Source organism: Hypanus sabinus, chromosome 6 (genome assembly GCF_030144855.1).
Source record: "Hypanus sabinus isolate sHypSab1 chromosome 6, sHypSab1.hap1, whole genome shotgun sequence".
NCBI lineage: Eukaryota > Metazoa > Chordata > Chondrichthyes > Myliobatiformes > Dasyatidae > Hypanus > Hypanus sabinus.
The window spans coordinates 7,743,695-7,758,494 of NC_082711.1; the positions used below are offsets into that span (position 1 = coordinate 7,743,695).

At 40.2% G+C, this 14,800-nt stretch overlaps 1 protein-coding gene across 1 annotated transcript in view; it reads left to right on the forward strand.

Moving 5' to 3' along the window:
- Window positions 1-582: 582 nt before the first annotated feature.
- Window positions 583-14,800, forward strand: part of slc39a4 (solute carrier family 39 member 4) — a 59,134-nt gene continuing 44,916 nt past the window's right edge. The window contains exon 1 of the mRNA XM_059971303.1: window positions 583-801. Within this exon, the coding sequence (XP_059827286.1) occupies window positions 583-801 (219 nt within the window). The remainder of the gene's footprint in view (window positions 802-14,800) is intronic.

The following is a 14,800-nucleotide window of genomic DNA, read 5'->3' on the forward strand; positions in this document are numbered from 1 at the left end:
AAAAGTATTTAAAATATTTCATCGTGACAGGTTATTCTAAACAAGACAAAATAGGTCAAGAAAATAAAATAGAATAACTGGACAGCATCCAGAGCAAAGATGTTTGACATAAAGTATGGATTTGTACTTAGTCACGAAATTTACCTGATATTTCCTTTTATGTCTCAATAATTTATTAAAGGAAAACATGTGACTTGGATCACACATCGTTGAAGGTAACTTCATTTAAGTTCGGTACATATATATATATTCTTTTTTAGACTTTTTGTGAATTAAATTGAAATATATATGTTCAAGGTGATGTGTTCTCTTTGCAACTTCATTGAAAGGTTCTGTGCCAATCAAAGTAAGAGTTGCAAACCTGGGAGTTTCCTATTCGTCGAGAAGAAATCTTTCCCTGACCAATCAAGAGCAAGGGGGAGGGAGGGGGGGCATTTGGCACTAGGTTAGATATAAAACTCATCAACTTAAACCGTCAGCCATTTGAATCTCTTTGTACACAAGGTTCTGTTAAGGGGCTCTATTGTGAGAAGGAGCTGCAAAGACCTTTTCCTATATTGTTTTTTAAAAATTTGCTACATTATGACTTGGCTATCTGTACTGCTCCCTGTGCTTCTGGCTGTCCTGAAACTAGCAGCCTCACAAGGAAATGAATCTCTCTTTGTCACTGAACAAGAGCTCTTCAGAAGAGTGGTGGATCTCCTAGTGCCTGGAGAAGACATCCTGAGTGAGACAGCAGTCACCTCTTTATTAAGTATCTTAGAGAACCGTGTGCAGTGTACTGAGGTGCCGTGTGAAAAGGTAAGTGCCAGGCTTTCTGATCACTGAGTTTCGGGACAAACTCCAGAGAGTCTGCTGGTGCCACCTCAAGGCGGCTTTAAGCACTAACTTAGGTTCTCAGTTGGTTTTAAATTCAAATCAATTAGCACGATAATCAGACTATCTGTTCTATATGATGTGGATTAAGATTTTGTAACTTGAGTCCTGACATTTGTTTAATATGAATAAATTTGAATATATTTTGTAAATAAGAACAATCTAATTCCACTGACTGCAGAAACTCAAGGAATGAGTTTCAGAAAATATTCCCTTTTCTGAACTGTGTATTTTTGCTCAGTTCATTGTTATATTATGCCGATTGATTGAATGCCGGTGGGGAGATGGGGGGGGGATGATTGATGGGTTGTATCACTTGTCGTTAACAATGAGACAGTGAGAGAGGGAACAGCTGGAATGGTAACCAGCAATGAGAGCCCTCCATTACACAGAGCCTAGAGAAGTGGAATAATTCTCCTGGAGAAGAGAAGTTTAAATGCTTTGGAAAGAGGCATTTATGAGTGGGAAGAAGTTTCACAGAGTAAATAAGGAATGTTGTTTGTAATAGCCACAGAGTCGGTAAACAAGAACACGTTTAAAATTACTGGACAAACGACAAGAGAGGGGGGGAGGGTTCTGCTACAAGGCTAGAACATGTTGTCCAAAAGTGTGTGCTGAGTCTGTATCCATTGTTGGGTCCTGACGAGGGGTCTCAGCCTGAAACGTTGACTGCTTATTCACCTCCATAGATGCTGCCTGACCTGCGGTGTTGCCTCAGCATTTTGTGTGTGTTGCTCTGCATCCATTTTATTCCCCCACTTTCCCATCAGTCATCGACCCCCAGAATCTACCAGAATGTGTGCGCACTGAGGCAATTTTCAATAACCAATGAGCATACTAATCTACATGTTTGTAATTGTGGTAGGAAAGCAGAGCACTCAGCAAAAACAGTTTCAGGGAGAACATGCAAGTGCCACGAAGACAATAGCAGGGACGCAAAGAAACTGCAGCGGCTGCAGTGAGGGGCTTCTGTGGAGGGAAATGGACAGTCAATGCTTTGCGCCAAGACCCTTCACTTGGGCTAAAAGAGTAGAGACCATAAGAGCATAAGATACAGAAGCAGAATTGGGACGTTAAATCCATCGAGTCTATTCCACCATTTCATCACAGCTGATCCATTTTCCCTCTCAGCCCCAATCTCCTGCCTTCTCTCCATATCCCTTCATGGCATAAATCTATCAACCTTTGCCTTAAATATACTCGGTGACTTGGTCTCTACAGCCACCTGAGGCAACAAGTTCCACAGATTTGCCACTTTCTGGCTAAAAATATTCCTCCAGATCTCCATTCTAAAAGTACACCCCTCTACCTGAGGCTGCATCCTCTGGTCTTAGACTTTCCTACTATAGGAAACATCCTGTCTTTGTCCACGCTATCGAGGCCTTTCAACATTCAAAAGGTTTCATTGAGATTCTTCCCCTCCCCCTATTCTTCTGAATTCTAGTGAGTACAGGCACAGGGCCATCAAATACTTCTCATGAGATAAACCTTTCAATCCCAGAATCATTTTCACGAGACCACCTTTGAACCCTCTCCAATGTCAGCACATCCTTTCGTAGATGAGGCAACTAAAACTACTCACAACACTCCAAGTGAGGCCTCACCAGTGTCTTGTGTTTGGTTTTATATTCTAATCCTCTCAGAATGAATGCTAACATTACATTTGTCTTCCTCACCACAGACTCCACCTGCAAATTAACTTTTAGAGAATCCTGCAAGAGGACTCTCAAGTGCCCTGAGCAGAGATCGGCAGTACAAAGAGCTGAAGGGGAGGAGCAGAGCAAGAGCTAGCAGGAGATAGGTGGATCCAGCTGAGATGGGCTGATTGACAGATGGAGCCTATGGATGTGGGAGGAGTGGAAATAGCACAAGAAGCTAGGAGGTGATAGGTGGAGGCAACATAGGAGTTAAGATTAAGATATTAATTTATGTTTAGATTATATTAATTTTTCACATGTACTTCGATAACGTCTTCAAGTTTAATGTCTGACTGTACATATATATAACCAATGTTCCTCTAAACCATGGAGCACACGCAAAATATGTATCATACATGGCACATAAAACCAAATATTTCCACTAATAAATGAATGAAATATAATTCAATGGGCAGCACGAGTAAACAGTAAACAGCTTGCTGTCCTGGTGACAAGACCTTGGTGGTGGCAGGGTATTCATTAGTCTCACAGCCTGAGAGAAGAAGCTGTTACTCAGTCTGGCAGTCCTCAGTTTGCACCGAAGATGTGCTGGAGGCAGCCCACAAGTGTTACCATGCTTCTGGTGCCAACGTACGTAGCATGCCCACCACTCACAGGGATGGTGTACACCTCTACAGGCAGTGCTGGGAACTGAACCAGGTTTTACAGCTGGTGCTGTAAAGCATTACGCTACCCACTTCTTTCTGTTCTGCGAACACGAGGAAATCTGCAGATGCTGGAAATTCAAACAACAACACAGACAAAATGCTGGTGGAACACAACAGGCCAGGCAGCATCTATAGGAGAAGCACCGTCGACGTTTCAGGCCGAGACCCTTTGTCAGGACTAACAAGCCCCTCCCATCCCATGATTCTTTCCCTTCGCCAATCACCTTTCAGGCTCAGCTTCACCCCACCCTCCCACCCTGGTCTTCTCCTATCATTTCGCATTTCCCCCTCCCTCCCCCACTTTCAAATCTCTTACTATCTTTCCTTTCGGTTAGTCCTGACGAAGGGTCTCGGCCCGAAATGTCAACAGTGCTTCTCCCTATAGATGCTGCCTGGCCTGCTGCATTCCACCAGCATTTTGTGTGTGTTGTTGTTCCTTCTGTTCTGCCCTTTATGGGCAGAAGGGTTGGGGAGAAGAAAGAAGTCGGGTGATGAGAAGCGGGGTTGTTGTTTGTAGAGGACCTGGGTGGATGAGGAGAGAGAAATTACATTGTTTAAAGTTCAAGGTAAATTTATTATCAAAGTAGGTCTATGGCACCATATTCGACCCTGAGATTCATTTTCTTGCAGGCATGCTCAATAAATTCAATAACCATAACAGAATCAGTGAAAGACCACACCAACAGGATAGAGAACTACTGTGCAAAAGACAAAAAAAGAAGAAACAATAAATAAATAAATAGATAGATAGATAGATAAATAAATAGATGGATAGATAAATAAATAAATAGATTGAATAGATCAATAAATGGATAAATAAATGAAATGTATTGAGAACATGAGATGAAGAGTCCTTGAAAGTGAGTCCATAGGTTATAGGAACATTTCAGTGATTGGGCGAGTGAAGTTTGATTCAAGAGCCTGATGGTTGAGGGGTGATAACTGTTCCTGAAGCTGGTGGTGTGAGACCTGAGAAGCAGTGAGAAGAGAGCTTGTCCTGGGTGGTGGGGGTCACTGATGATGGATGCAGCTTTCCGGTAACAGTGCTCCATGCTCAGTGGTGGGAAGGGCTTAATCCGTGATGGACCGGCCTGTGTCCTGTACTTTTTGTAGGGTTCTCCATTCAAGGGCATTGGTGTTCCCATATCAGGCTGTGATGCAGCCAGTCAGTATACTCTCTACTTCCCATTAGAGAAGTTCGTCAAAGTTTTAGCTGTCATGCTGAGTCTTCACAAACTCTAAAGGAAGTAGAGGAGGAGCTGTTTACCCAAGACAAGAGAAAGAAATATTCATGAGTTATCAGTAATAGTAGTTGGAATCAGGCAGTTTTGTGGAGTTTAAGAGGCTCTTATACAGACACATGGATATGAAGGGAATGGAGGAAATGAAGGGAATATAGATGGTACACAGGAGGAAGATATTTAGTATAAATTAACATCAAAATCAGGACAAAGTTATGGGCCATGCTGTATGTTCTATGTGGGCTACCCAGGATGTCCCTTTAGTTTGTATTCGGCTTTGAAGTTGTATGAGACATTGGTGAGGCCTGGTTTGGAATATTGTGTGCAGTTTTGGTCACCTACCTACAGGGAAGATGTTAATAAGGTTGAAGGAGTACAGAGAAAATGTACAAGGCTGTTGCTGGGGCTGGATGACCCGTGTTACAGGGAAAGGTTGAATCAATAAAGCTTTTATTTCTTGGAATGTAGAATATTGAGAGGAGAGTTGATAAAGGGATACAAAATCATCAAGAGTATAGGTAGGGTAAATGCAAGCAGGTTTTTTCCATTGAGGTTGGATGAGACTAGAACTAGATCTCATAGGTTAAGGGTGAAAGGTGAAATGTTTAAGGGGATCATGAAGGGAAACTTCTTCACTCAGAGGGCAATGAGAGTGTGGAACAAGCTGCTAGCGCCAGTGGTGAATGTAATTTCGATTTCAAAGTTTAAGAGAAGTTTAGATAGGTACATGGATGGGAGAGGTATGGAGGGCTGTGATCTAGGTGCGGGTCGATGGAACTGGGCAGTTTACATGGATCAGCATGGACTAGATGGGCTGAAGGGCCTGTTTCTGAGTTGTAGTTTTCCATGACTATGACTTACCCTGTCAGTGGAGGAGGTTGAGGACATGGTTGACTTACCATGTCAGTGTGGGAATGGAGAGAGGAATTTAAAATGGGCTAGCAACTGGTCTCTCCGGGTGACCGTGGGAGACAGAGCAATGGAGTTTGATAAAGCTGCAGTAGTTGGGATTGAACCTCGAACGCTAGAAATGTGAGGCAGAAGCTTTACCTCGATGCTTTATTATGATTAGATTAGATCAGCTTGATTTGTCACATGCACATTGAAACATACAGTAAAATGTGTTGTTTGTATCACCGACCAACACAATCTGAGGATGAGCTGGGGGCAGCCCACAAGAGTTGCCATTCTTTCAGTGCAAACACAGCATGCCTACTAACTATTATTAACCCATAGAACAATCCAGCATTTAATTTTGTGCTGACCCTTAACCTGCTCCAGAATCAATCTAACCCTTCCATCCCACATAGCCTCCGTTTTCCTTTCACCCCCATGTTCCTATCCAAGAGTCTCACAAATGTGGAACGTGGGGAGAAACCAGAGACCTGGGGAAAGCCCACACAGTTCTCACTCTCAGACTCCTTACAGGCAGTGGCAGGAATTGAACCCTGTTTACTAGCTCTGAAAGGTGTTACACTAACCACCATGCTACCATGCCACGCAAGAGCGTTTCAATGCTTTTCTCTGTGTGAGGAATGATATCATCGATTACACACGGGCATTCAATGAGGGAGTTATTTCCACACATTCATTTACTGACTTTTAAAATAATGCACCCCAGTTTCACAAGAGATCATGTTAAAAATCCCAGTGAGTGACTGGAGGAACATGACTGTTGTAAATTTCTAGAGGAACAGAAGAGATTACAAGGAAGGAATATTCCGCACTGTTTACAAGTATTTGGCATTGGAGCAATTGCAAAAGGTTTAATCACTACTGTGGGGAAAACAATATAGTTCACACAATACAATACAGATGGAAGTTACAGATGGGGAAGGAATTCTCAGCCCTGGGAGATCTAAAGATCTGAACATTCGTCACACATCTTTTCACGGCTGTTATCACACAGGAGGGACAGAAGCCCGACTTCCCACACCACCAGGTTCAAGAAGAGTTACTTCTCTCCAACCACTGAGTTTTTGAGCCAATCTGCACCATCTGAATCACTGCAGTTCAGCAACATTACGGACACCTTGATCTCTTTGCACTTCAGTGGATTTTTTTGTTCTGTGTTCTTTCACATAAGAATTATGTATAATTTATGTTTTTCTTGTCAGTGCTGTTTATCTGATTCTCTGTGCCTGTGATGCTGCTGTAAAAAAGTTTTTCATTGCCCCTGTTCATAAGTGGACTTCGGCACAGGACAATAAACTAAACTTGGACTTTGAAAGAAAAGTACAAAAGCTTAAAAAGAAACTCCAGTGAGAAGTTTTGGCAGGAAAGAGAAGCAACATTTCTTTCACTGAGAACAAGTTAAACTTAAAATGCCATAATTGATGTAGTTGTGTAATAGTTTACTAAAATACCTTTTGTTCACTAATTAATTATTGTTTGGATAAGTACGTGGATGGTAGGGGTATGGAGGGCTGTGGTTCAGGTGAGGTTTGGTGGGGCTAGGGAGATACAATTTGATACAGGGTAGATGGGCAGAAGGGTCTGCTGTGCTAAAGTTTTAGATATCTCTAAATCATGACAATCATAGTGGAAGAAGCAGCAACAAGAAGTCCAGCAGAGAAGCAATTCACAGTATCACAGAACATACAACTCATTACAGACAGTTGGCAGAATTGAAACAATCGCTGATCCTGCAAAGTGTTACACTACCAAACCACCCAAGAGTTTACCAGACCTTTTCTCTGTGTGAGAAATGGAATCATCTATTAGCTTTTTAAAAGTGACACAGGCATTTTGCAATGAAAAGTTATTTCCACACATACGTTTACTGACTTCTAACATAATGCACCCCGTTTCACACGAGATCATGTTAAAAGTCCCAGAGAGTGGCTGGAGGAACATGACTATATTGTAAGTTCCTAAAGACAAGCAGGAGAGATTAAAGGGAAGGAATATTCCGCACTATTCAGCATTGCAAATGGTTTAGTCATTATGAGAGAGAGGAAGATGCTTTGATGTGGGGAGAGGGGGAGAGCACTGTCCCGCTAAGGCTACATCCATACTAGACCGGATAATTTTGAAAATGCCAGTTTCACTTAAAAATGATAGGCATCCACACTATACATTTTAAAAAATATCCCTATCCACATTGAAATGGAGATTTCAGCGAACCTCCTCCTCCGCGCATGCGCAGGACACATCTACCACAAACAAGTGATATGTTTGGTGTCGAATCTTGCCGTAAAAGTGCGTGATTGTGTAGTTACAGACTAGGAAAACTTAAGACAATGGACAGCTGTTGGCTTTTGTGCAGGAGAACTTAAAAGTAAAAAAAAAACAAATACTGAAGCGTACGGAGGCAACCGACGGGGTTGACCCAGACAGGTTGACCTGGCTGACGATGAACATTGAAAAACTGACTAACTTTTAGCATTAATAAAGCACCTTGATAAATGTATAAGACATGTCTGCATCAGTGTTATCCTGTATTTCCATACAATGTTACATCTATCGTCAGAGAAGTACTTGCATAAATAGGTAAACCACCTTCATATGAGCAAGGACAGAAACCAGGGCAAAGTGAGTATGCTTATTTATTCAGTAAGTTATGGGTCAAAGTATTTGGTGAGTACATTTCTAACTCTTCTGGCATCAGTTTTGTTGCCATCTGTTCTGAAATTGTTAGGTTGCGTTCAAGAAAACAATGGAATAGCGCGCTGCCGTCTGACAGCATTTTCAGAAGTCTCCTGTTACCCCATCCACATTGATCCGGCCAATCCGGCATTTTCAAAATTACACACTCTGGAGAGTGTTTCTGAAAAGCTCCAGTTTCGGGGGACGAAAACGTCGTTTTAGTGTGGACGAAGGGTGAAAATGAAGAGAAAAAGCTTCGGTTACAGATTTATCCGGTGTAGTGTGGACGTAGCCTAAGCTGCACGGCTGCACAGTAATGGAAATGCTCCCACGCACCTTTGTTTCTGCCCAGCTGGACTTTCCTTTTATAAAATGTTTTATTAAAGTGCTGCACAGTTTTGCATCAGTCTTCACTGTGGAAGACAGTAGCAGAATGGTGTAAGTTCCAGGCGTCAGGGTTCACCAAGTTTGTGAAGTTACCGTAACTAGGGAAGAGATTCTTGGGAAACTGAAAGGTCTGAAGGTAGATAAGACACCTGACCCAGATGATGTACACCCCAGGGTTTTGAAAGAGGTGGCTGAAGAGATTGTGGAGGCATTAATAATGATTTTTCAAGAATCACTAAATTCTGGAATGGTTCCAGAAGACTGGAAAATTGCAAATGTCACTCCCCTCTTCAAGAAGAGAGAGAGGCAGAGGAAAGGAAATTATAGGCCATTTGGTCTGACCTCAGTGGTTGGGAAGATGTTGGAGTCAATTGTTAGGGATGTGGTTAAGGCCATAGTAAGCATAGTTTCTTCAAGGGAAAGTCTTACTGACAAATCAGTTGGAATTCTTTGAAGAAATAACAAGCAGGATAGACAAAGGAGAATAGGTTGATGTTGTGTACTTGGATTTTCAGAAGGCTCTTGACAAGGTGCTACACATGAGGCTGTTTAACAACCCATGAACCCATGGTATTACAGGAAAGATTCAAGCATGAATAAAGCAGTGGCTGATTGGCAGGAGAAAGAGTGAGAACAAAGGGAGCCTTTTCTAGTTGGCTGCTAGTAACTAGTGGTGTTCTACAGGGGTCTGTGATGGGATCAATTGTTTTTGTTATATGTCAGTGATTTTGATGACAGAATTGATGTCTTCTTTCCAAAGTTTGGAGACAATATGAAGATAGGTGGAGGGCAGGTAGTTTTGAGGAAGTAGAGAGTCTACAGAAGGACTTAGACAGATTAGGAGAATGGGCAAAGAAGTTTCAAATGGAATACAATGTTGAGAGGTAGATGGTTATGCAATTTGATAGAAAAAATGAAAGGGTTGACTATTTTCTGACTAGAGAGAAAATACAAACTGAGGCAAAAAGGGACTTGGGAGTCCTTGTCCCTAAAGGTTAACTTGCAGGTTGAGCTCAAGTGGACTGGAATATAAAAGCTAGGATGTAATGTTGAGGCTTTATAAAGCACTGGTGAGGCCTCCCTTAGAGTATTGTGAGCAGTTTTGGGACCCTTATCTTAGAAAGGATCAGCTGAAACTGAAGATGGTTCAAAAAAGGTTCACAAAAATAATTCCAGAATTAAATGGTTTGTCATATGAAGAGCATTTGATGGCCCTGGGCCTGCCTTCACTAGAATTCAGAAGAATGAGGGGTGACCTCATTGAAACCTACCAAATGGTGAAAGGCCTTGATAGAGTGGATGTGGAGAGGTGGAAGGATCTAACACCAGAGGACAAAGCCTCGAATACAGAGCATCCTTTTAGAATGGAGGAACTTCTTTAACCAGAGAATGGCGAATCTGTGGAATCATTTGCCACAAGCAAATGTGGAGGCCAAGTCATTGGTTATATTTAAAGCAGAGGTTGATAGATTTTTGATTAGTCAGGGCATAAATGAATATGGGGGGAAGGCAGGAAATTGGAGCTGAAAGGGAAAATGGATCAGCCATGATGAAATGGCAGAGCAAATTTGATGGGCCAAATGGCCTGATTCTGCTTGTATATCTTGGAGTTATGGTGATTGATACTGGTGGGGGAGACAACCTACCATGAGAGGAACTGGATCTCTGGCTCTGGCTCTGCAGATCAGAAGGGAAGAGGAAAGAGGAGAACTGCAGTAGTGATAGAGGATTTATAGTTAAAACAGCAAAGGGAGATTCTGTTAATGTGAAAGAGACACCCAGATGGTATGTTGCCTCCAGGTACCAGGGTCAGGAATGTCTTGGATCAAGTCCACAGTATTCTACAGGGGGAGGGTGCTCAGCAAGACTGTAGAGAGAGGGGGAGGGGGGAGAGAGAGGGAGAGGTGGAGACAGCGGGAGAGTGAGGGAGGGAGAGGGAGGAAGAGGGGGGAGAGAGAGAAAGAAAGAAAGAGAGAGAGAGAGAGAGAGAGAGAACAAAGTTAATGTTTTAAATCAGTGACCTTTCATCTTTCTGGGTAAAGCCTCACATTAAACCTTTGAAACTGCAGAGAAGAGGGTGGAGTGGAGAGAACAATGAGGATTCTGTAACTGTGGGTGTTAAGACAGATTGAATGATGATAGTGCCATCTGAGAAAGGGTGTAATAACAGTAAAGTCTTCTTCACCTTCTTGCCAGTAGTATCATATTTAATGCCGCAATACAAAACTCAGCCAGTAAATTAAATACTGCAAACCACAAGCTGAAGCTCAATAAATAAGTAATTTTCTCAGCTATAAGGGAGAGACAGTTCAAAGTTCAAAATAAATTTATTACCAAAGTACATATATGTCACCATATACTACCCTGAGATTAATTTTCATGTGGGCATTCACCGTAAAGACAAACAAATACAATAAAATCAACAAAAAACTGCACCCAAAACAACCAATGTGCAAAAGGCAACAATTTGTGCAAATACAAAAAGAGAAAAAAAAAGTCAGAATAATAATAATAAGTAAATAAGCAATAAACATTGACCACATGAGATGGCGAGTCCTTGAAAGTGAATCATAATTTGTGTGAACATTTCAGTGACAGTGTGAGTGAAGTTGAGTTAAGTTGTCCCCTCTGGTTCAGGAGCCTGATGGTTGAGGGATAGTAACTGTTCCTGAACCTGGTGGTGTGGAACCTGTGGCTCCAGTACCTCCTTCCTGATGGAAAATTCATCTGTTCCTAATAGTCTCAAGTAGCACTTGAAACTTCTTTGTAGCAAGACTGTTATTGTACTGCTTGATTTTTTATATGCCTGCTACCTTCTATGCACTAACAATTGATAATGGTTAATACACTTAAATTTGTGAGCTGGAATGTAAAGGGATTGAATCATCCTGTTAAAAGAAGGAAGGTCTTCTCGTATATTAAACAACTCAAAGCTGACATTGCTTTCCTTCAAGAAACTCATATTCGTAGTTTTGATCATTCTCGACTTTTGTCAAAGTGGACGGGTCAGCATTTTCATTCATCCTTTGCCGCCAAAGCTGGGGGGGGGGGGTCCTCCATCCTTATTAATTCAAATATTCCTTTTGAACTCCATAATAAGATATCTAATACAAATGGCCATTTTATTATTGTTTCTGGTAAATTATATAATACTAAAGTTGTACTAGCAAACCTGTATGCTCCCACTTTTGATGATGTTAATTTTTTTGAACGTTTTTTTCTCCTCACTACCAGATTTAAACTCATACTCTCTTATACTGGGTGGCGATTTTAATTGTTGGTTAGATCCTAATTTGGATCGATCATCCTCTGTTACTAGATTACCTACTAAATCTGCCTTAGCTATTCACTCTTTTCTTTCTAATTATGGTATCTCAGATATATGGCGTTTCCTTCATCCTACTGAGAGAGACTATTCTTTTTTTTCACATATTCACCATACCTTTACTAGAATTGACTACTTTTTACTTGATAATCAACTTATTCCATTTGTCTATTCTTGTGATTATCAGAGTATACTGATTTCTGACCATGCCCCAATTACTTTGTCTTTAAATTTTCCTGGTCTCCCTCAGAGGAATAAACACTGGCGTTTTGACTCGACTTTGATATCGGATGATGATTTTCTAAAATTTATTAAGGATCAGATAACCTTTTATTTTAACACCAATACGTCATCTGGAATGTCATCCCAGATTGTCTGGGATGCAATGAAAGCATATTTGAGGGGTCAAATAATCTCCTATACAGCAAATCTTAATAGAAAGTCCTGTACAGATCGATTAGACCTCATTAATCAGATTAAAGAATTAGATCAACTGTATGCTCAAACTAAGAATCCTGAATTATACAAGAAGCGTGTAGAACTTCAAACTAAATTTAATCTTCTGTCTACTCAACCTGTTGAACGCCAACTTCTTGAAAGTAAGAGTCGCTTTTATATTCATGGTGACAAATCTGGTAAATTTCTAGTTAATCAGCTGAGGCGTTCCAAAGCTAAACAACATATTACAAAGATTCGGAAGGAGAATGGAGACTTTACATTGGATCACTTAGAAGTCAATGACGTATTTAAAAATTTTTACTCTCGACTTTATTCCTCTGAATCTCTGAATGAGAATATTTCTGTTGATCATTTTTTAAATAATCTGAATATTCCTTCGCTTTCATCTGATTTTAAAGCCAAACTTAATGCGCCTATGTCATCAGAAGAAATATCTTTTGTAATTTCTGCATTGTCTTCAGGGAAATCTCTTGGACCTGATGGGTTCCCCGTAGAATTTTATAAATCATTCTCTTCACTTCTTTCTCCTCAGTTACTCTCAGTACTATCTGACTTGTTTAATTACGATAAATTGCCACCCTCTTTTAATGAGGCATCTATTATTCTTTTATTAAAAAAGGGTAAAGACCCAACAGAGCGTTCCTCATATAGGCCGATTTCTTTGCTTAATGTTGATGTTAAGATCCTGGCCAAAGTTTTGGCTTATAGATTAGAAACTGTTATTCCCTCTATTATTTCTGATGATCAAACTGGTTTTATTAAAAACCGTCTTCCTTTTTTTAATATTCAGCATTTATTTAACATTTTATATTCACCTTCAACTGGGATTCCTGAATGTGTTATTTCCCTCAATGCGGAGAAAGTATTTGATCGTATAGAGTGGAACTACCTTTTTGCAGTTTTAGAAAAATTTGACTTCGGTCGAAGTTTTATCTCTTGGATCAAATTGCTGTATCTGTGTCCTACTGCCTCTGTTTTGACTAATTTTCAGAAATCCCGGTTATTTAACCTCAAACATGGCACCCATCAGGGATGCCCTTTAAGTCCCTTTCTCTTTGATTTGGCTATAGAACCTTTGGCGAAAGCATTTCGAAGCTGTCCTGAATTGACCGGGATTTGGAGGGCGGATGTTGAGCATAAAGTTTCTCTTTATGCTGATGACTTATTACTTTTTCTTTCAAATCCGTCTACATCCTTACCTCCAATCTTCTCACTTCTTGATCAGTTTAGCCAGTTTTCTGGCTATAAACTTAATTTACATAAGAGTGAACTTTTCCCAATTAATAAAGAAGCACAAGAATTAACATTTCGTGACCTCCCTTTTAAAGTAGTTCATAATCAATTTACTTATCTTGGGATTACAGTCACAAGGAAGTTTAAAGATCTTTTTCGTGAAAATTTTGCCAATCTTTGATATACTACAAAACAGAGTCTGTTACAATGGTCATCTCTATCTATGTCTTTGGTAGGTCGTATTAACATTGTTAAAATGTATGTTCTCCCTAAATTTTTATATTTACTTCAATCAATTCCAATTTTTATTCCTAAATCTTTTTTGATTCCTTAGACTCTATTTTTTTTGTCATATCTGTGGAAGAATAAGCGTTCTAGAATTAATGGAGTTTATCTCCAAAAATCTAAAAAAGAGGGTGGCATGGCCTTACCTAACTTTTGTTTATATTATTGGGCAGCCAATATACGTTGTGCTACCTTTTGGTCTTTTTTCCATGGCCAACCCGAGTGCCCTAATTGGGTGGCAATGGAGTTGAGTTCCACCAAAGATTTATCCATTTCTGCACTTCTTGGCTCTGTACTCCCTAGTAGTTTGTCCAGATTAATTGTTAATCCTCTTGTTAGACACACTTTGTGAATATGGGTTCAGTTTAGGAAATTTTATGGTTTCCATGGTTTTTCCTTTTCTAGTCCTATCTTACATAATCACCTTTTTTTTACCTACTATGTATGATTCAACATTCCATGATTGGTATAGGAAGGGCATTAGACATCTTGAAGATCTTTTTATTGATAATCGCTTCACATCTTTTCAACAGCTCTCTGCTAAGTTCAGTCTGCCTAATGCTCATTTTTTTAGATATCTCCAAATTAGACACTTTATTAATCCTTTAATTCCTAACTTCCCTGAAATGCCTGAGAAAAATGTTATGGATTTATTTCTTTCTATTAATCCACTGGGTAAAGGTTTAATATCATTTATTCATTATAAATTAGCATTCTTATGGCATGCCCCTGTGGATAAAATTAGAATGGCTTGGGAGCATGATTTAAATATTTCTTTATCTGACGAGACTCGGGACTCGATTCTCAAATTGGTTAATTCAACTTCTCTTTGTGCTCGCCATTGCCTTTTACAGTTTAAGATTGTTCATAGAGCCCATATGTCTAAATCTAAATTATCTCGATTTTACCCTAGTATTAGTCCTCTTTGTGATAAATGCAAAAGGGGCGAGGCCTCTCTTATTCATATGCACTGGTTCTGTCCTAGCTTGGAGAAAATTTGGAAAGATGTCTTCATAACTTTATCTTATATTCTGAATTACC